At 37.0% G+C, this 23,446-nt stretch overlaps 1 protein-coding gene across 8 annotated transcripts in view; it reads right to left on the reverse strand.

Annotated features, from left to right (window-relative positions):
- LOC130914582 (protein MTSS 1-like) overlaps nucleotides 1–23,446 on the reverse strand; it is a 68,325-nt gene that overhangs the window by 5,763 nt on the left and 39,116 nt on the right. For 3 of the 8 annotated variants that reach the window (XM_057833910.1, XM_057833903.1, XM_057833905.1), the window contains exons 4-11: nucleotides 13,258–13,342; nucleotides 10,940–11,031; nucleotides 10,739–10,813; nucleotides 3,429–3,586; nucleotides 3,160–3,267; nucleotides 2,780–2,877; nucleotides 1,697–1,967; nucleotides 674–796 (exon numbers count right to left, since the gene is read on the reverse strand). In XM_057833910.1, coding sequence (XP_057689893.1) covers nucleotides 674–796; nucleotides 1,697–1,967; nucleotides 2,780–2,877; nucleotides 3,160–3,267; nucleotides 3,429–3,586; nucleotides 10,739–10,813; nucleotides 10,940–11,031; nucleotides 13,258–13,342 — 1,010 coding nt within the window. The remainder of the gene's footprint in view (nucleotides 1–673; nucleotides 797–1,696; nucleotides 1,968–2,779; nucleotides 2,878–3,159; nucleotides 3,268–3,428; nucleotides 3,587–10,738; nucleotides 10,814–10,939; nucleotides 11,032–13,257; nucleotides 13,343–23,446) is intronic. The other 5 variants (XM_057833904.1, XM_057833906.1, XM_057833909.1 and 2 more) reach the window with 4 other exon arrangements.

Consider the following 23,446-nt stretch of genomic DNA (forward strand, 5'->3'; position numbering starts at 1 on the left):
AAAAACACAACAGAAACAATGGAATGGATTATTGAAAAATGATAGATGGTAAAAAAAACAAAAACAAATGACAATACAAAACAAAAAATGGGTGAAGAGTAAATAGACATTTGCTTGAACTGTAAATTTTGTAGTATCACGGAATTCATTATAAAAACCTTTTTAAACATAAAGCACTAATGGGGATTTCTAATTGTCTTATTTTACAGTTAGCCAGTCACTGGGCTATTCAAGAGTGAGCTAAGCCACAATAGTTTCTGATGTTATATATTCTTCTCTTTAGTACTAATTTTCCCATGTACCTTAATAAATACATTAAAAATAGTCCAATTTGTACTAGGAATAATAATAATGGCAATATAAATGATTAATGTCTGGTACTTTTCACTCACTCTATATAAAAAATGGCACAACAGGGTGAAAAACCACTTAAAGAAAAACATGGTTAACTGAAGACAAAAAGAATGGAAATAACATTGGGTTGAACTTTGGAGTCCTTATTTGCCCTGTCCATCAGCTAGTCAGAATTTTACAGTTATGTGAGGGAAAACAGCCATGTTGACACTGAGCCAAGTAAGAGGTTTAGAACGATGCAGGATGCGGGCAGCCCAATGGGTAATTTACTGTATATGTAAGAGTGAAAATGGTTGACATTAGTGGATGAGTGTTTCACCTTGTCAATAGAGAGCGGAAGTGTAGCAACAGTTGCTGCTGCTAGTGGAGTGGGACCACCGATCAACTCACTGTGAAGGTGCCCGGACTCTGACATATCAGAGGAGCTGGAACTGGCACAAGGCTGGGACATCATGCAAAAGCAGCAAAAAGCAGGAAAAAGAAGGTAGCGGAAGACAGACACAGAGAGAGGGAATGGCAAAGACAAGAGTTAGGGAGATAAGCAGTATGTTAGATAGCACAGGCAACATTGCCATAGTTCTCACGTTAATTGTGCAGTCATGTGACCATTAAGGCTGTGGAGAATGTGCGGCGGGATGTACCGGTACATTAAAATTAGTGCCAGTTTATGCTGAGGGTGTTAGACTTGCTCAAAGGAAGAATCCAATCCTTTCCCACCTTTAACATTAGACCATAGTAAAGGGTCGTCATAAAAAAAATTCTGATTTAATGTCACAACTGAGTTCGTCAAGGGAACTCATGAAGTAACATTATAAAAGTTATATTAACTTCAAATGTGAAATTCACTGGGATCTGGCATGCATACAAAATAACTAATGCAGCTATATTCATGATTTATACCAAACCACACAAAGCCAACACAGACTGGTCACATTTTTATTGTTATTTTTTAATTCAATTTCAATAATAAGGTCTCTGAATAGATACACTAAAAGTACACTTAGCTCAAGTGTGTGTTACGTTTGAAGTTGGACATTTGGTAAACATATTAACTCAGGATTCTTGAATCTGTCCAAACCAGTTTGCCACAGCAGTGGACTGTTTAACAATAGGACGGGAGTGACCTCCTTTGCCCTGGGCTACAATGAAGGCGCACTCATTTCCTGCGTAGTCAAGCTATAATAACCTTACCACATTCACATAAGGTTATTTCTCTAATGGCTTGTTAGGTAGAGAATTAACTTCTTTATCTCCCCCTAAGACAACGTTTTATTGAATTACACATACAGTTCATGTTACAGATGTTATTAAAAGTGTGTAGAAGCAGTGAGCTTCTTCTCACCTTGCTTTTAGCTGGCATTGGTGATGATGACTTGGAAGATGTGTGCTGGTCATGCGATGAAGACATGAAGCCAGAGTCATGGGAGGAGACGCTGGAAAGGCGAGCTGGGGCCTGCTGGGATAACGTGGAGCTGCGGAACCGTTGGCGAGGTTGATGATGATGATGATGGAGGAGGTGGTTTGAGGAAGAGGAGGAAGAAGAGGAGGAAGGAGAATGAGAGTGAGAGCCGTTTGAGCCCCTGGAGTCACTACTGTTAACACTGTTTAGACTACTGCGGTACAGAATTGAAAGAAGAGGGGACATTATTGAAAGGAGCAGAGAACCAAGGGCACCCAAAGAGGTGAATACAAGGAGTGCATTTGCATAAAGAGCAGAGGAAAAGGAGAAAATGCGACAGGGAGGGAATTTGGGTTGAGTGGAAGAAACAAGGTACAAAATAATTAACACAGCCCACCATGATTTAGCAGGCAGTAACCGAGGTCAATTAAGTCAAAACAGCACAATAACCAGCAAAAGAGTCCGACAGGGAGCCATAAAAGCTACACCATTTTCTCAGGGATATCGCATATCAACAACATCAAACATCAAACCGTACCCAAAGGTAATGGAACAATGAGATTAAATCTTTCCTTTACTTTTTTTTCTGCAGGATTAAAACGTTTGGGGTTAAAATCTCAAGATTAAGTCAGATAAGTACAGATCTATTAATATTAGTAAAATCCATACTCTAATATGTCATATCAGTTAAAAAAAAAAAAAAAAAAAAAAAAAAAAAAAAAAAAAAACAAACAAACAAACAAACAAAAAAAAAACCAGATCTTTTATGTCCTGATAATTACATCTGGATCTGATACACAAGACTATCTTAAAATTTTGTCAGCGAATGTTTTTAGACTTGTAAAATCATTTTACGGTTTCTACCACAAGGGGGCACACCTGAAAGATGCTTTGGAAAAGACCGAACCAGATATGAATTCATTATGATTAATTAACAATCATTAATAGGTAAATTTACAATCTGAGTAAGATTTATGTCTTGCTTATTTTTTTTTATTTTTAATTGTCTTCATATTGTGTTTTTACCTGCACATGCTGGACTTCCTGGATGTAGTGGTGCTAGGGGATGAGGGGGGAGTTTGGTATGACCAATTACAGTCTGAACCTTTAAGATCCAAGATCACCTGAGAGGAACAAACATAATTACACTTGTACATATGAGGGTCTGGTACAATTACAAAGAAAAAAACTCCAACAAATGCATTTCTCAAGTATAGCCCCCAATTTATTATTGAAAAAAATCTCCAGAAAATACAGCTCGGAGGTCATTACGTTATGAGGCTAAATAATGTTACATCAGTTGTTAATGATGAGAATACACAGAAAAACCTGCTTTGACCTCTGATTTTGGAAGGGTAGAGTGTTACACTCGAGAAATTGTGGTACATGAAATACTGGTGTATTACTTGTTCACTGGCAGGGGGGAGCTTGTGGGGATCAGAGGTTAGAGATTTGAGATCATCAGAGATTGCCTGGAGATGGGTGATCTCTCCCAACATTGAAATCTCTTCATCCTGAATGAATCATTCATAATAGAGTAGGGTGAGCTTTGATAATAAGTATGGACACAGCAGTGCAAAATAGTCATAGTACATGCATATGTACAGTATAAATAGTAAAAGTGAAATTGTATAAACAATTCTTTGAAGTCACACAATAATACAACTTTACTTACCACTACAGGGTGCAGCATAGCTACAAAAGAGCAAAATCTCTGTCTTTCTTCTATTAGTGCTTTCCTGAGGGCCTCTTTCTCAATTTCTTCCAGAAGAATGTATTTGTCACTGACATCCTGCATCGCGCAGTCCAACTGGGGTAGGATATCGCCACGACCTGACATATAAAAGAATGTCAATTTACTTATTGAGATATAAAAAGTTTAATGAATAAATTGGCAAAATGACTGATTATATGTTAAAGAAATTACTAAACTATATCTTAATCTAGAAATATGTATATGGCGGAAAACACTCAGGTGACTTGAAGTTCCGCTCTGAGACCCCCAATTTGGCCAAATTTCAAAATTGTCCGATATGCATGTGTGATACATTATTGGAAAGCTTAAAATCTCAATTTTCAGGGGGAAGAAAAATTTTGAACAGGAGGGCATTTTTTAAAAATAAATGTTTTTTAAACAGCAAAACCCTATCTGGAGGTGAGAGCGTGTGAGAGCAGTATTACAGACGCCATGACTTTAATGAGATATTATCGCGTACTTACCATGTTTCTATTCAAAAACTCAATGTAGCAAGTATCACTGAATTTCAAGACACAGCTGTGAATGGCAACAGCTGGATTTTTGGGGGATTTTATGGGTGAAACATGGCAAAATAACAAGGGTCGCGATGCAGAAATCGCAGACATCAAGGAGTGGTCGATATTTTCTTTTTCATATATTTACCCCTTTAAACGTTTGTTTTCAATTTTTCTTTGTTTGGATCAATTATTTATCATCTAACATCGGAGAAAATGCGACAGTAACAACAACAACAAAAAAATACACCTAAGCCATAGTTATGAGATAGATATCAGTGACTTTTTTACAGACGCCATTTTTTTTCATTGTGACGTCATTTGTTTAAAAGTTTAAAATATGCGAGTGAATAATTTTAAAAGTTTTTTTAAAACGAAATATTAGAAATCAATTAATGATTCTAAGCTAAAAATGAAAGACAATTTGAACAACAAATATAATTAATTACCATAGTTTTATGGCTGGGGTTTTCAGGGTATAACGGACAAATTGAAAATAGTTCAGGGGCTTAACGCGTGATAAATCTGCTATAGCAGCATATAGACATCTAGTTCTACCCAACACAACAGTTGTTTTGGCTTAAAATAAAGCAGTTTCTTTTAAAGAGGAGTGCAAGACCAGAAACTGCTTTTTCAGTCTTGTCTGTGTTTTCCGCCATATACAGTACGTAACATATATTTATTTTTAATAAGATTGAGCCACATCAATCATACTGTCGCCGATGTTACCTGTGTATTTATGGTGGTGCTATGAATTTTTAAATATATGAATATTAATTATATATGAATGAATGAATATATTATAGATTAATATATATGAATATGATGATGTCAGACGTTACTGAAAAATGTCAGTACAAGACATACACGTTATACACAACAATTTTGAAGAACAGGTGTAGCACAATGACGCCGACATTGCCTTCAAGTGAGTATACGGATGCATTGAAACTCTTCAGCATTAAAATCAGAACGACACATCGCTCACGGAGTACTTGTCATTTTTTGATGATATGAAGGTGTACCATTTTCTCACTTCTCATTGCTATCCTTACCCAACATGGTTTGCGTAATGCTGCTGCAGCGATAGGTAATCAATTTCAAATGGCAGCATCTACTAGTGACATGACGTGTAAATGAAAGCATTTAAATTTCACACTTTACGAAACTGTAGCATTTTGACTTATTTTAACATCCAAGCCACATTAAAGCAAAACCTCAATATTCAATTAAAATCTGTGACAGTTAATGCTGAGTAATGTGTTTGCTTTATGCAATGAAAACATTACTTTCAATTGTTTGAGGAAATGTCACTGGCTGCAGTTTTCTTTGACAACTTATTGTTATTTCCTGGTAGATGCTAAAATGTAAAAACTAAAGGTCAAATTTTAAACTGTTATTTTACGTTTGACTTCTAAGGTTAAACACCACTTGATCAATTTTTGTTTCCATTTCAAGCTGTGTCAGTTATCAATCGCTATAGATTTGTGGCATTTACTCTGCAGTTTGTGTAAAACAAGGGTGGTTTAAATATTGTGTGCAATAAAAATGCTGTTAATTCGAAGCAGAAATTACATATTTTTCAACTATTTTCCAATATCGTCAAAAATATATTCATTGAATATTTTATTGAAATATGACATAATTTTGAGGCTATATCACCCAACACTTATGAGCACATATGTTTGAAATGCAGACGAGGATGAATACGTAATTGTAGCACGTTCACATGAATTGCTGCATTGCCGAGCCTTTTGTCTGTTCAATGGTGGATAGTGAGACAAATCTGATTTAGGCTAATCTTATGCTTGTTTTGCAAAACACTCATGCAACCTGAAACTGACAGTCTCTATGCCTCAAATGCAAACGGTTTCAAGATGTAGTGTCGGGTGACATTGAATCCAGCTATCTTGACTTTGAAACAGAGGCACAAAAGTTGGCATCTGTACAAAGCTAGGAAACAGAAGGAGTCCAAAGTTTTTCGTACCCCAACTTGCGCATTTCGAGCACATCTGACTTTTTCAATGGCAGTTAGAAGTAAAGCAGCACAGATGTGATGACAAATTCACTGTATATAGTACATGATGAGTGTTTCCACTAAACACTACATCATTATATTCGGTTAATTTAAAAAAGAAAAAAAAAACATCATTACATGGAGGAGGATATTACAAGAGTTGAAATTAATGAGACGTGATGAGTGAAGTCAACAAATATGCAGTGCACACTTAACGACTTCTTAGGGGCTGGATGACATTCTTTACAGATGGTGTTACAAACCAAAACAGGAAAATGCCCCATTAAAATGGACTGGTTTTTCCAGTGGCAGGAAGTCATTGTTTGTCAAACGATTTAAGCAAATATTACAAGGAAACAGATACCAGAAAATTAAATATAGTATAATTGGTGGCATACATGGTTAAGCAGGTTGCTGTAATTTCTCTTACAGCATTTTTCTCTACTATACTATTACTACTATATTATAACACTCACCGGATTATGAAGCGCAGCATCAATGAACGAATTTTCATACATAAGGCACACATGATTATTAGGTGCATTAGTGCAACAATGTAATGCATTTGTCATTTGTTATATATATTTTAACATTGTAGTAATCATTTTATTTATTATTATAATTCATTATTCATTTATGGGTTGAATGATGGATGTGTATCTTGAGAATTTTACTGGAGGAGTACAATACAGTTATGTTCTAACAAAATAGGCTCAATATCATTAGACACAACCAGAATGAGGTGTACTGGATTATAAAGCACCCTGTCCAGTTTGAGGAAAAATAAAGAATTTTAAGCGCACCTTATAGTCCGAAAAATGCAATATATAATCAGAAAATTGCCCCCCTCCCCATTCTCTTCAACATGAACAAAGTATGATAAATATCATATAGGCAGTGACCAAAAACAAACGAAAAAATAAAGGCAGAGAAATAAGCTGCAGCATTTCCTGATGACATGGTATATACAATATCAGCATTATGTAACCTTAATAGAAAAATAAATAAGCAGAATTTTTTCAAGTGGCACTGTACAAGATTCTGTCATGAACCACTTGTATAACCGACCCCACGAGTACAGGTCATTTCTTAGATTTAAACTACATAACCAAAACTATGTGAGCTATTTCTTACCCTTGCATGCAATATCTGTATTTTTCTTGACATTGACTACAATAGGTATTTGTGATTAATGTTCCAGTTGACAAGGAGTTATTTGAATGTGCTAAAATCGGTAGCGGGACATCGATTAGAACTTCAAAGTCAGGATATCTCCTGGAACAGTAGAAATCTTTGGAGGCTCCTGGCCGTGCATACACATAATAACGTTAGCTTTCTCCCATGACTTTTGAAAATTACACATTTAGTTTTCAAAGGACATACTGCAAGTCCAAAGAGCGGTGTCGTCTCGTGCAGACGATCAAAATCACTAACAAACAGTACACAAAGACGCAATCCTTTAAGATTTGATAATTTTTTTTTTCTGTTACACATCCCAAACATTAAGATAAAAAAAATCAGGCTTCCAACAGTTTTGGTTTCACTGCGTGTGGTGTATTCTGATAACAAGGAACACCACACACAAAGATTCTGTTCCACCACATATGGAAACAAGTCCTTTTATGCAGCAATCCCACAGAGATATCAACTCCCATGATCACCTCTGGATATTTTTTCAGGAACATTTGCATCTCAGCCAAAACAAACACATGCAACCAGAAGAGTACAAAATAAAATACAGTAAGATCAGACTTTCCCTTTCTAGATAGTTATGTGTGGATTAAAACAGTCACATAATTTCCTATTTTAGTTATTCAATAGTGCAAATTACGAGAAAGCCTTTTTCTGCAGGGACCAGAGGAGCAAGTGTTATATAATGGGAATGCCATCAAAAAAAAAAAAAAAAAAAAAAAACACAATCAGGTGCTTGCTTTTATTTATGGCTGATTTTTCCTTCCAATGCACTTCAGTCATGACTCAGGGAGATGTCGGCTTTCCTCTTACACAAAGATTTTTGTGCGTGTATGTTGGACACGATATATCATTTCAAATAGCTGGGCCTGAGTCGATTGTGACTCGATTATGTTGAGAAAATTCACTCTTAACACATCTCAGACAATTGGATAATCTTGTAAGATCTTAAAGGTGCAAAATCAGGATACAAAACAGCCTAATCATCTTTATAGGAGTAATAATTAAATAGATTTAACTTTATGTCTGCTAGATGATTTGTCCAAGTATGTAATACATATTGTATGTATTTGTGCATGAATAGTTGAATGTAATTAAATTATTATTTTAAAAAAAATATATATTTCTCAACTATTTTCTACTAACATGGAGCCACTGTTTAGAGGGAAACCAATTAAGGGAAAATAATGATTGTATGCACACAAATGAATCCACATGCTAATGTTTATAAGTTCAGTCAAAATGAATTCCAATCACCCTTTGCATCTGAAGAAAATATCTGTGTAGATCTGGCCGTTAAACACACTAAACTTTCCAACATAAAATCATACCACTTACTGATAACTTTTAAAATTAATCTTTGGTTAAATTGTATTAACTTTTAACCATAATAATAATGATTAAAATGTCACTTACAGCTACAAATCAAGTCAGAAATCTTGGCGTAATTATTGACTCAGACCTAAAATTTGATAGCCATCTAAAGTCAGTCACTAATTCTGCTTACTACCACCTAAAAAATATAGACAGAATTAAGGGGCTTCTGACTCAACAAGACATGGAAAAACTTATGTATGCCTTCATTTTCAGTAGATTAGACTATTGCAATGGTATATTTACAGGTCTTGATAAAAAATCAGTCAGGAAGCTGCAGCTAGTACAGATTCTGCAGCCAGTCTTCACAAATACAAGGAAACTGGACAACTTTATACTGGTTTTGAAATCGTTACACTGGCTTCCAGTGAGTCAAAGGATAGACTATAAAATACGACTGCTCGTCTACAAAACACTTAATGGCCTTGGACCAAAATGCATGGTTGATTTGTTAGATTCCCATGAAATATCTAGACCCCTAAGGTCATCTAGTACCGGTCTCCTGTATGTTCGAAGAACAAGAACCAAGCATAGTCAGGCAGCATTTAGTTATTATGCTCCTGACCTGTGGAACAAGTTACCTGAAGGTCTGAAGTATGCTCAAACTGTTAACTCCTTTAAATCAGGGCTAAAAACGCTTTTATTTAGCACAGCAGATCCACAACCTATTGCTTTCTATTCCTCTTGCTCTTATCTCCATTGCTGATTTCAATTATTACTAGTAGTTGTAGTTTTTTTCTTTTTTAATTTCTATTCGTGATTAAATGTGATTTTTATGTATAATTTTATTTCCTGTCTCGATTGTCTTTGTTTTTACCTTCTATTGACTTAATGTGATTTTTATGATCTTCATGCGATGTAAAGCATTTTGAATTGCCTTGTGTTGAATCGTGCTATATAAATAAATTTGCCTTGCCTAAAATGTTAAAAGTTTTAACTCACGTTAATTTGCCAGCAATTCGGTTAACGATAAAAAAGACTGGCATATTGCATGTGTACATACCTGGACATGTGATCTGACATGCACTTTCGCACACGATTAACTGCTTTAACTTCCACATGACCAGTGATTATATTAAGCCACAGTCATGAGGTGTTTGTTATAACCGTGTCCACTGACTGTACTATCGTCTTAAGAGTTGAACTAACCATGGTACTTGTGGCAAATTATTACAATTTTATTAGTGGTTTATTTTGTGCTCATCTATTTTATTACAAATACCAGAAAGTCAGTTTTTATGTTTTTAGTCTGTATGTTGCCAGATACAATGAAAACCGCGCATTAGTGTAAAGTATCATGACCTCGCCTAAAGATGCCTGGTGGAAAGATGTTTTTGTTTCGTGCTCACCAATTTGGAGCATGGAAGCCAGGGAGACTGGAGAATCTGACCTTTAATTCTACATGCTGTGTCACTACACAGCTTGAATAAGAAAAGCCATGAGAAAAAGAAAAAGAGGCAGAGGAAGACACAATAAAGTGGAAGACCGTGGGTCTCAGTTAACTTGGATAAGGATCCTTAACCAATCGCATACCATCTATCCAACCATAGCAACAAAAGAATACAACGATGACATCTTTGGAGTAGCCAACCTACATTCAGTACCAGCTCATTTTTTATGGTTTCTTTACTGTGGAACCAATGTTGAAAAAGCATAACAAACATTTACACTACAACCTATTCAATGACACTTACAGACTTACCTAAAACATCAACTGCAAGAAGAGAAAGATGGTACCAGAACCAAATGAGAACAAGAAGAGAAGAGAAGTTAAATGAAAGAATGACACTTTCATTTTGGAAGTGTTTCATTTTGTTCAACTTCTAGTCTGCTGTATGAGCTGTAGAGTTTAACCGATATAATGTTTCGAAAATGCTAAATTAGAAATATTCCAAAACAAAGTGGAACGAAATATATTGAACTGCTTTTATTGTAGCACATTTTTATGTAGGTACATGTGTTTGTAGAACCTTAGCCAAGAGAACTGAAGAGGGACAGTCATTGCCCTGTGGAAACTGCCAAGTAAGGCAATGTTTAGCTGTACCAGATTTCTGTCTTTGTCACTCAGGACAAACTGCTTCTGCTGTCCTAATTACCCATATAACTATTCATAAAACTTCTGAATTAAAGTACAAATGATGGTTATTTACCTTTCTTTGCTTTCTTCTGAAGTTTAAGTGTGTCTGATGACTTTTTCTTGATCTCCTGTCGAGCTTTCTTATAATCTGTTAAAGACAGGCATAATAAAAGTGTGTGCAGGATTTTTGAAACTGTTTTTTTGATAACGTGTCAGTTCATAATCACATTTAAACATTTCTCTGCTCAGTGAATACAGTGACCTATAATTCTACCTTTGGCATGGTCCTTATCCAAAGTGTAGACACCTCTTTTCCATTCTTCCGTCTGTTCTTGTAGGGGGTTGATCAGAGCCTCCAGAAAGGTCCTGCAGATAACCGTTTTGTTCATTACCCATCAAGTTAAAATTAACTACTTCCACTATCCATATTTTATTTCATTGAAATTCTGGCATACAGTCATGTGAAAAAAAATTAGGACACCCCATTAAATATTAAGTTCTTTATTAAGAAATCTTCACATATCAATGTATGATCTTGTTTTTCTTTATCTCTGGAAAAGAAAGTGATTTAATTGCAGGTAAACAACAAAAATTAACATTGTTCTACTCATTAAACCAAATTTAGCATCAAAAATGCATATTCTAACTGAGGAAACTACCACCTAATAGCTAGGATTACCCCCTTTTACCCACAGTGAGACACTTTTTTGTAGCCATCTAAGAAACATCTAAGAAATAGAATTCATGGTGGATTCTATGATGGTGAGCTGGCCAGCTGTAGCAAAGCATCCCCAAACCATGACACTTCCACCTTCATGCTTCACAGTTGGTATGAGGTTTTTCTGGAATGCTGTATTGGGTTTAAGCAAAACATGTCCTCTGTTCTGGTATCCAAATAATTCAGTTAGATTTATCTGTCCAAAGAACATTATTCCAGAAGTCCTGGTCTTTGTCTACATTCAGTCCGGCAAACTTCAGTCTGGCTTTCATGTTCTACTTGAAGAGCAAAGGTTTTCTCCTTGCACATCTCCCATGAATGTTTAATTTGTATAGTCTCTTTCTGATTTTAGAGGCATGCACTTTCTCTCAACAGTAGCAAGAGCCTGCTGTAGGTTTCGTGGTGATATTTTAGGGATTTTAGACACTTCTTTTAGCATCTTGCGGTCTGCTCTCGGGGTGAATTTGACGGCCAGACCTGGGCATTTTGGCAGTTGTTTTGAATGTCCTTCACTTGTAGACTGTTTTCCGGACAGTGGAATGGTGGATTTTATATTCTTTTGAGGTATTTTGAAATCCCTTAACAGACTCATAAGAGTCTACAATCTTCTTTCTGAAGGCCTCAGACAGTTCCTTTGATCTGATCATTCTGTTTTCTCTCACTTCAACTGTCATTCACTGTTGAAAGTATTCTGTGTTGAGTAGTGGGGAAAACTTTCTTCAGACTGATGTCAAAGACTGGTAGATGCCTACAAAAAACGTCTCACTAAAGTTATTCCAGCTAAAGGGGGTAACACTAGCTATTAGGTGGTACGGGTGTCCTAACTTTTTCCTCAGTTAGAATATGCATTTTTGTTGATATATTTGGTTTAATGAGTAAAACAATGTTAATTTTTGTTGTTTACTTGCAATTAAATCACTTTCTTTTCCAGAGATAAAGAAAAACAACATCAGACATTGATATGTGAACATTTCTCAATAAAGAACTGAATATTTAATGGGGTGTCCTAATTTTTTTCACATGACTAAGTACAATATTTTTATATTTTCATGTTGCATTCCCACTCTGCGGAATTTATTGAAGTATAATGCCAGGCAACTGGACATTACACCCAATAGGTGATGTCTATATTGTAAATTATTAACAGAGAGACCAGTCACAGTGTCCAACTGTGCCACAGCATAACCTTCGAAGCTTGTGCAGTAAGATCTGTCAATCATTACCCAACTATGTCAAGAGATATTTGTGGATTTGTGTGTTCAAGAAGCTGCAAGTGCTAGACAGCTGCCGGCTTACTGCAAACAACTAAAATTAGACTGAACCTCCTTCATGCAGACATTTCTCAGTATATCAGTCTGTCTGTCTGTCACTGGGTGGAACCCCCACCCATGACAGGGCCGTGCTATGGAGATCAAGAGGAATGTGCTGAAATGCCATCCGAAATTAGAGATCCTTGTTTGAGTGTGTGTCCGTGCGTGAAATGGAGACAGATATGTGGTGTACATGTGTGAGGGTCTACACTGAAACATTATCGATGGCTGATGCCAGACGCGTCGTCTCTTGCCCAGTACAGCACTACAGGGGGCATTCCTTCACATAAGTGCAAATGACATCAACACTTGGCACATAAAGCGTCATAACATATGCCAAGTCGTTCATTGAAAGTTCAGTGTGAGTGTTGAATAACACTAAACGTGTTGAGTTATTACATAGTCCATGGTGGTGGGCTTGATTGTACATGCCAACCCAGATACTCTTAGCTTCCAGTCAAGCACTGAACAAAACAGTACTCATCCTGTAAATAAATGTCAGTAGAGTGGTACTCAAGCAAAGAGATGTGCCACACATAAGCTCACACAAAAACAATTCCTTACATGGAGAACTGTTTGAATCTAGCTTCAATGCTGCGATGTCTCATGCACATCCTGGTCAAAGCTGATCCGATGTCTCTGGTGCCTCCTTTAAGAAAAAAGATAAACATCATTAAGACACAGGCATTGGAGTTTAGTGAATATGTGACAAAGTTATTGTTTATTTGCTTTACTATACGTTCAAATGCAAGGACTTTGCGCTGACAAAATAACTCGTCAAAGGTCAGGAAATTCTCTCATGATTACAGGGTGTCTCCAAAAACAGCTGCAGTACCTCTTATTCAAACACTTTCAGTAATGAACCTCAACATAACAAAATGCCAACCAAGCGTCTTCAATCTTTTTTTCACTTGTTTTTTATTCAGTTTTTCAAAACCAAACGCACGTTTTTTTGAAATGACAAACAACAAACCAAGGCAGGATGCACCAACAAATCAAAAATAATAAATAATAACACTAATCTACAGTATCAAACCCCCGCCTTCAATCTCCACTCAATCATCTGGTCCACATGTCAAAGTTCTTGTTTATCATTTGAAACTGGTGTCCTCTTTTTTTTCCCTATTTTCTCCATTTCTTCCATTTGTCTTCAAATTGTCTTTTTTGTAGTCTTAATCTAAACGTAATTCTCTCGATTTCACATAGCTCTTCCACCATGCACATCCACTGCTCCTCAGCTGGCTGGTCCACTTTATACCACACAAGGTACTCACCCTCCTTTTGTATCATTTTCAGAGTTAGGTTCCCAAAATAAAGCACCTTAAATGTTCTTGGAATCCCATATCCTATTTGTTGTTCTCAAATCCTTCCAAATTGTATCCTAATATTCTTTCATATTTTGGCAAAACCAGAATATACCGTATGCAAGTTTCCCAAATCCTTATATTCACATGCTTTCCAGCACAGTTGTTGAACACATACCATTTCTTTCCTTAGCAGAGGGCTTATGAAGAACCGTACGATGTTTATCAGATTCAAATTCTCTCCAAACCTTGGAGCTAGTGGATGTGCACTGTGTCTCACACATCCTTGACCATTCTTCCTCGGTTATTTGTGCTTTGAGTTCTTTCTCCCATTTTTCTTTAATATACAGAGATGTGTATATCTGACATGACATGAGTGCTTAATAAAGTTCAGAATTAACTTTATATTTCTTCCCATCATAAGCTTTCTTGAACAATTTAATAATCTCATTTGCAGTGACACCCTTGACCTCTTTCTCATTATAGTCTTTTAACTGCATACTGTATATCTATAATGGTCCTCATCCTCCAGTCCAAATCTCTGCCTCAATTTTTCAAAACTCTGCAGCTTGCCTTCTTCCACCACTTTATGTAATGCTGTAATGCCTCTTTTCGCCCCTCTCTTTAACCCTTTATCATTTAGTCCTGCTGTGAAACCGTCATCAAATGCTAACCAACTCAGATTTTTTGTTTCTTTCCAGATAGTACCTTTCCACCACAGTTTTCCATATATCCATTCTTCAATCTCTTTACTTGTTAGCAGGAGAAGTGCTTCACCACTACTCTCTACATAAAACAGATTTCTTGGCAGTTGTACAGGGAGTGAAGTGACCCATGCATATACAGTAGATGTTGAGCAGCAGGAATGGAATGTAGAAATCCTACCCTTTATAATAAATTTGATGGTAATAACCGTAGATGACCTTCATTTCTGATCGTACTCAAACACAATTCCCAAAACTCTGTGATCCACACACTCCATCAGTTGTCATTATACGTGCTAATAAAACATTGTACATTATGGTGTGATATATTCGTTGGTTTGAAGTGCCTTTACTAAAGAAACACGCGCCATTGCAATTTATTTTTAAACGGGCTATAAACTCAATGACCCATGGGTTAGAAGTCAAGAAATGTGAAGGGAAGCTGGAGATGCAATCATGCAAGACTAGTGTCATTTTCTTTCCTAGGGGCTCAGTAGCTAGCTGTCCTTAACTGGAAGGCCTCAGGCTGGATGTCTACACAAGGGCTTGATGATGACTGACAGAACTTTTGTGTGGCTTCTCAGTGTGACTCACAAGATTCTCTGTGGGACTGTTCCTGCATGTCTTTGTGTCTGTATGTGTTTGTGTCCACATGTGGGAAAAGGTGGGGCCAACAGGTTCATATGCGTGGATGTGTGGGTCTGTGTTCTCATGGGTCTGTGCTCTTCTGCTCTCCAGCAGAGCAGGCTTTTGGTAAACAGTTTTTAAAGCATGCACACAAATGTATAAAAAAAAAATAATAAAAAAAACATTATGTCTACTGATGATGCTTGTTTGGGGAAAACAAAATGTAGGCAGAAAAATAATTTAAAAAAATTGATATTAGTTTGAGATTAATTTGAGAGCGATTTAAAAAAACTACATTGGACATTTTTTTTTTTATCTTAGCATATCTAGAAAAGCGGATGCAAAAAAAATACAATACACGTTTATTTCTTGTTTCACTTGTTTTATCTACCATCCATCCATCCATCCATCCATCCATCCATCCATCCATCCATCCATCCATCCATCCATCCATCCATCCATCCATCCATCCATCCATCCATCCATCCATCCATCCATCCATCCATGAAGGTATATTATTTTTGAGGGTTGGGCAAACAGATGTCAGAGTACCACAGAGAGGCCATAAGGCTCACGAAAGTGTTAGTACTGGCAAAATCTATTCATTGCACAGTAATTGAGCAGCTCAAGTCTGCACTGTCAGGGGAAGACTTTGGTTTCAGCTGATAATTTATTTTTTACTACCACACCCGGACATCTGGATTTGATACGAAGCATATGTAAGGACCACAGTCGGCTTGCAGCAATATGCCGTATACCTAACAAGACAGCCTCTGTCCAGGGTTGGCAAAGTGACTGCAATACCTGCAATCAGTCTCAACTGAACAGTGTTCCATTCAGTGTCAGTCTCATCTGAAATAACCAATGGTGACAAATGTGCTACTAAAGTGTCTGCTAATGATGCTCACCTACGTCAATACGGTGTCAGCAGTAGCTGCCAGTTACCATAGCAACTCCGATATGTGCGTCTGTGTGCGTGCGGACGCGCGTGTTGCTGCCCCTTGACCAGCTGCTGAAGTGGACATTTTTAGTTTTTTTCCCCTTGGTTGGTCTTCTTTATAAATGGTACTGAGAGTGCATGAGTGGGTAGTATCAGAGTAGTCACAAAGATATTGTGGCACCTATACGTATATGAGAATGCCGTACTTGGGAAAAAGGGTATTTGTCTTGCCATTTACATGTATTTTATATGGCACTGTACTCTGATGCAAGTCATCAAATTATCTGACAGTGTGTTGCACAATCCTGCTTTGCTAGGTAAAGTGTAAAAGAATAGAGCAGGTAAAGTTAAATGTTCTGGTATGGATCTGACATGTCAAGTTTTGTAAAAGAGGGCTTTTAACTGTACATGTTTAATGGTCTGATTTCCCATAAAACACACAGTAGGGTTCATATGTTTTTCGGTTCTCTTTGGGTTTAAAAAAAAAACATTAAGCCAATGTCAACTCCCTTTTCATTTACACTAGTACAACAATATGCTCATTAATGTTGGCGCAAACATCACAGTCATATAATCCCTTCTGTGCTATAGAGGTAGGAGTCGCATGCCGGTGGCTAAATGTAAACGTTCCCACAACTTTGTTCAACAAGTGGTGTGGCCCTTTCACGATAAAATTACAGTAAAGACACAAGCATTTAATCTAGCATTCTGTGACCTCTGATGGAAATAGATGCAGCTCCAACTGTGTGCCACACACGCTGTCTCACCCACACACACGCAATTCCCACTCCGAACCACTCACACACGCAACACAAACACACAAACAAAAGCTTTGAGAACGTCACTGGCAGACAAGACCAACAAACTGCTTTAAAGTGCGTACGACAGGATAAAAAAAAGTCTTGAATAGCATTATTATGTGAATTAAAATCATATTTTGAGACAATTCGACTATATACAACAATTTGGCAAAGCGCAGATGACGAGAAATTCGTATTTAATCCGCCGTCTAGCCGCGCCTACCATTATAGGGCTCTAGCGTTCCCAACAGGTGGATGACGTCAGCGGGAGAATGGTTTCATCTGATTTAGTATGCAGCCCATTGAGGGAGAATTATTCATAACGAGGAAAATGCGACGAAGAGATCCGCAGAATGTCATTGTTTCAGTCTCTCTACTCCAATATTTTTAAAGGATATTCTTTTTATCAAAGTATTTTTCCCAATTGCTATATAAATGGTATGGCCATGACAAATAACAATCTTGTGCTAAATGGCATATGAAATAGCTGGAGAGTACCGCCGGACAAACCGGCCGACGTCGGAGGAACGCGTAGCTGCCACATGGTCAACACGAATATAATGAAAAATAATGCTTTACTACACGGCGTCGATGTAAACAAACAGCGGCGTGCAGTTGTTGTGCAGCTAACATGACAGACAGAATGTGTCTTAGGAGATCTTTTCGACCTGCCCATCCATGATCAAACGTAAGTAAAAAGTCTTTATTCAAAGAAAGTTTGTAGTGTTTACTTTGTAATCGCTGTATTCGGTTGTTGCAATTTCTGATCGGGTGGGAAATTTGACAGAACACCGGGCACATGAAGAGGGCAATAAACCGAGTATGGTGCTCTCCTGGCAGCGGGATGTGCTACTAGCCGCCGGTGTCGTCGACCGAGTGGAGAAGGAGCATGTCAGCCACAAAATGTAAGCTACCTACGTATTAAAATGATCCCAGTATTTGACGTAATACAAAACACGATGTTTACTCACTTCCTCGTAAGTCCAATGGTCTCACAGTAGTAGGGCTTGTTTTGGCCAATATCCATCAGTGAATGGGAACCTTTTGAAACCCCAAAAAGGCGCACACCTCTCCCTAGTGCAGCAAATTTTTTCTGCAGCTGTTTGGCTGGCGTGATGCGAAAAATAAACGAATTAATCCGCAAAATCAGCTGAATCCTTAGTCCTTCTCATAAAACAGTATGGCTGGATAGTGAGAGGACTCTTTCTACCGTACACGTCACAGTGCCCTCTTTCTCAACTCGAGACTGGAGCCGGAAGTCAGTCATTTTCATGGCGCGGGATTAAAAAAACTAAATAAATATAACGATCGCTTCCACACACATTCAAGAGGTCCATTTCATTCAGGAGCATATAATACCATGGAAAATATGAAAAAAAAACATGCTTTTTGCTGTCACAGGCACTTTGTGTTTCGCATTTTTAAATAAATGTGAAGAGATGGAAAATATCAGTTTGCATGATTTGGCCTGCTCGATGAAAGACAATGACTGGTCAACGCCAGCATGATTTTATGTGGCATTCTACATTCTTCCTTGGTATGTGACAACATACTTGGATGCATGATTGTGTACTTTATATAAAAAGACTTTGAAACCATTCTTCAACAATACATTTTACAAGGGCAAAATGCCTAAATGGGCAGTGTTACACAAATATATGACAAAGATGGGACCTTTTTCAGGTCTGTGTCATTGTCTACTACAATAGCCAATAGGCTAAGAGCATGTGGCAACTTGTTACACTAGCCTGCTCTTTAAAACTCAATACCAACTAAAATGTTTGCCTACCACATTAGAGTGGCAATTCCCACAAAATAAAAGCTATAAACAAATTAGCTTGAAATAAGTTCACTTATACAAAGAAACCAGCAGTTTGAGTTGAGTGAGGCTAAAAATAGTAAAAGACTTTTTGTTAGTGGGGAGGGGGCCAATTAATGACGTGGTCGGGTGATGGAAAATTATGGACAGAAATCAGGCAAGCATTCAATTTGAGCTGCCTACAGAACATAGTGGTTGTTTTAATCTGAACAGCGTGTATAGCAGCAGATGTTTGCTTTTAACTGAGTGGTAGACGTTACACTGATAAGAGGCTGGAGACCGTACAGCTGGATTCAACACACGCAAATATACTCACCCATCTGGACTGAGGTACGGTGATCTGCTGGCTGACTAATTAGAGAGCTGGCGGGAACACTAAGGCTGCACTAACATAAAAAGATTCGTTTCAGAATTAATATGATTTTCTCCATGTTAGCTTTCATTTCCAAAATGTGTACTTTTATACTTCTGATTAACTACATGAGTGTGCTTTTTCTAGGTTTTTATGGGACAGCAATGTGAAAGGTTGTATTAAAAAAATCTGTTATAATCGGATTATTTCATTCATTCATATTGGTTATCCTCAAAAGTATAGCAGAGGTGCTGGTATCTATCCTGAACTATTATGGGCAGGAGATTGAGTACTCCCAGAACTGGTTACAAGCAAATAGCAGGAACATATAGATAAACAGCCTTTCACACTCACAATCATGCCTATGGAGAATTTAGAATGTTCAATCAGCTAATCATGCATGATTTTAGGATGTTGAAGGAAGCCAGAGAACCCACAGAAAATCTTTCAATTGCTCTGATCAGAACAATTAGCTGACAATAATAATAACAGCAGAATGGCCATTGCAAAGTCAGCTAATGCGAGGTGATTAACATTCTCCTTCCTTTGCCATTTAATCCTCCTCATTAATAGTGCATCATCAAAGTTAACTGCCCTTTTGCACTTAATACTACATTCCCCTTTGCCCCTTCCTGTTATATAATGTGATGTTATATATTGAAGTTTAAATGTTAAAATTAGGGCTGTCAAACGATTAAAAATTTTAATCGAGTTAATTACAGCTTAAAAATTGATTAATCGTAATTAATCGCAATTCAAACCATCTATAAAATATGCCATATTTTTCTGTAAATTATTGTTGGAATGGAAAGATAAGACACAAGATGGATATATACATTCAACATACGGTACATAGGGACTGTATTTGTTTATTATAACAATAAATCAACAAGATGGCATTAACATTATTATGGATATAAAGACTTGTAGTTCTTAAAAGATAAATGTTAGTACAAGTTATAGAAATTTTATATTAAAATCCCTCTTAATGTTTTCATTTTAATAAAATTTGTAAAAATTTCAATCAAAAAATAAACTAGTAGCCCGCCATTGTTGATGTCAATAATTACTTACACAATGCTCATGGGTGCTGAAGCCTATAAAATCAGTCGCACCCAAGCGCCAGCAGAGGGCGGCAAAACTCCATAAAACAATTAACATGTGGGCATTTCACTGTACTGTCATTTAAATCTGTCTGAGCGGGGCATGTGCGTTAATTGCGTCAAATATTTTAACGTGATTAATTAAAAAAATTAATTACCGCCCGTTAACGCGATAATTTTGACAGCCCAAGTTAAAATGTGACACATTTTCTTTTAATTGGAGTTTAATTGTACAATTGATTGACTCAGGGATTGCGTATTCCCATTTCTACTACAGATAAATCTGATGGGAAACCCCATTTCCCAAATTCAGAGGTCAGAACAGAATAAATTACAGTCATCTTAGAGGTTCCAGTGTTGTAGTTACGTATGCTTGTGAAAAATGCAGCAGGAATGTTTAAACAATGGTATGTTTTGCTGACTGCAAATACAGCTTTTATCATTGAAAACTAAAAAGACATTTTTGCGGCCAGTTGTATCTAAATATTCTTTCCACAGGAAACATCTCTATGTCCGTTCCTCAGCGATTACAATGCTGAACACAAGTGGTATCCAAACATTTTTAGAATACAGGAGGCGGGACACAAATTGGGCAGGCCATGGTCTGGACAGTCCTGCTGTACACACTTTCCTTTTGGAGCAGTTGGCATTTCCAGATTGAGCCACCCACACAGCACTGTTACAAAGCTAATGTTTCATTCATAGATTTACAGTATGTGTCTTTGTAATCAGTTTGTCAGTTTTTCTGCAAACAAATGTATTCAGATGTTTACTTCTCAACATATAGTGTTTGAGTCAATTCACAGTTTGTTTAAAAATAAAAATCACACACACACACACACACGCACACGCACACACACACACAGAAGTAGTTTAAGTAGTTTTACCACTTTTCTGCACTGCCAAACGCAAGTGAAAGTATGTAAACTTATGATAGCTTGGCACAGGAGATGTCTTATTTCCAAAACAACATTGACACTTTTTTTTTTTTAAGGATCGTGGTTGCGCCGTGCTAACATCCGTTCCTGCTAGAACTGGTCTTTCTCACTTAAAGGGAAGGGGGGGGGGGGGGGGGGGGTAACATATTCTTTTAAGGCAAATAGTATCATTCTAAAGCAAATTCAAGTAACAATTTGTGAAAGCTATATATTTCATACACGACCAAACAGAGAATTGCCTTAGCATCATGGATGTCTCCAACAGTTGGAAATGGTACTCTGTCTCTTTACGAACACCCTCCCAACCCCCTTCAACTATGTCGTCCTTTACACACTCATCTGGCTAACTTTCACTTCTATTTTTTTGGGTGGGGTGCAAATATTCCATTTTATTGTTTTTTTTTTTTTTTTTTTTAACGATATCAATACGTACCGGATTAAAGTATTCATTTTAAAATATGAAATGTGGTAATATTTAAGACTAAAGTGTAAACTACCTAGTGTACTCTTACGGGAGTGTAAATGTTTTCAAAGTGAAGAAACAAAGGCTTCAGCTTTCCTGCGCAGTTTCCATTGGAGTGCTCCTGAGAGTTGAAATAGCATTATCTTTAAGCCACAATGTTCGTATCAGTCCACTATAAAATAAGCTTTTGTTTAGCAAACAGTCTCTCTGTAAAATACATTGCCCAAACATAGATATTTTTGGGAGAAGGGTTGTTTCCATAGAACCATTTCTGAAAAAGCATGCAGTCCTTTAGAAGCATGAAAAGAGGACACTCGTCTTTGCATCGAAAGATACATTTCCTTGCAGGCATTTTGAAAATCATTCGATTAAAAAAGCTGCTGTGTGCATTGCACTCTGACTTGTAGTCTGCCCAGGTGCTATTTGTTAGCTCAGCTATAACATTAGCTGCAACTTCTCTTGATGCGCTAGGGTGCAGGGTAGGGGAGCTGTGCAGTAATGCAGTACACACATCAGAGCAGGGGAGGTGCTATGCATTGAAGGAGGAGCTATGCAGAACCAAGCGTATCAGCAGTTCTCACTGGCAGACAGGAGACATTTGACAATTTCTCAAATATAAGTTAATGGTTAAAAAATTAGGGGTGCAAAATATCAATTTTTTGAAACAGATAACGATATTGATAACTTCCTGCTCCTCAAGGCTGATACGAAACGATAACCGATAATATACCGTATATATAATTTTTTTAAATGTATAGTTTTTGAACACCTGTTAGTCAAAAATACTAGTGGATTCAGAATAGATTTGCCTTTGACCTGACCATTTTCATGTTGACATGAACATTATTATAATGAACAAAACAAAGACGAGATTTCACTTCAGATAAAGTGCCCATATTTATTTTTTTAACTAAATATAAACTGAGTCAATTACAATGAATCAGTCAATATCATTGACAATGTATTCCCCCGAAAAATGAGCACTGAACAAAAACATAAACCCAACAGGTATTGTGCTTTGTCAGGAGATAAAACATTTGGTGTAACAGGAGAGAAGGCGTTTGGGGTTTGGTCCATGAGACAACTTTCTTAACCTGGCAATTATAGGACAACAAGCCTATCAATAACCAAAAGACCTCTCAAGAACTTGTAAACATAACACTGTAAAATGCAAACATTTGCTAATTGCCATAGTAAGAAGGTTTACCACTCAGTGATGGAAAAATATGGCATCTAGAACTGCAACAAAACTTTGTTTCCACTCCTGTTTTGCCAGTATGCAAACTCACACATCCCAATCCACCGACACGTGCCAAAAATATTATGTATTATCGGGCTGATAAATAATGTTATCAGATTTATTGGGATGACGTCATAATTTCTATTATGGAACCAATAATTATCGTGCATCTCCATAAAAATCAAACAAACAAACAAACAAAAAACACTCCCAATGTGTTTTTAACGAAGGAATGACCACATAACATGATTAATAGCTAAAAAAAATGTTTTGCATTACCTCCCCAGATAGACAGTACAACAATTTAATTTTGGATCCACTGATCGCTTCTTCACTCCCATTCAAATGACAATGACTTTCACACCAATTCTTGCACAGATTCTCTGTATTTATTTTCAACAACAGATTTGTGCAGCAGCTCAAAATACATTTTTTCATTCGCTTGCCCGATTGGACATGTACT

This window comes from Corythoichthys intestinalis, chromosome 4 (genome assembly GCF_030265065.1).
Source record: "Corythoichthys intestinalis isolate RoL2023-P3 chromosome 4, ASM3026506v1, whole genome shotgun sequence".
Lineage (NCBI taxonomy): Eukaryota > Metazoa > Chordata > Actinopteri > Syngnathiformes > Syngnathidae > Corythoichthys > Corythoichthys intestinalis.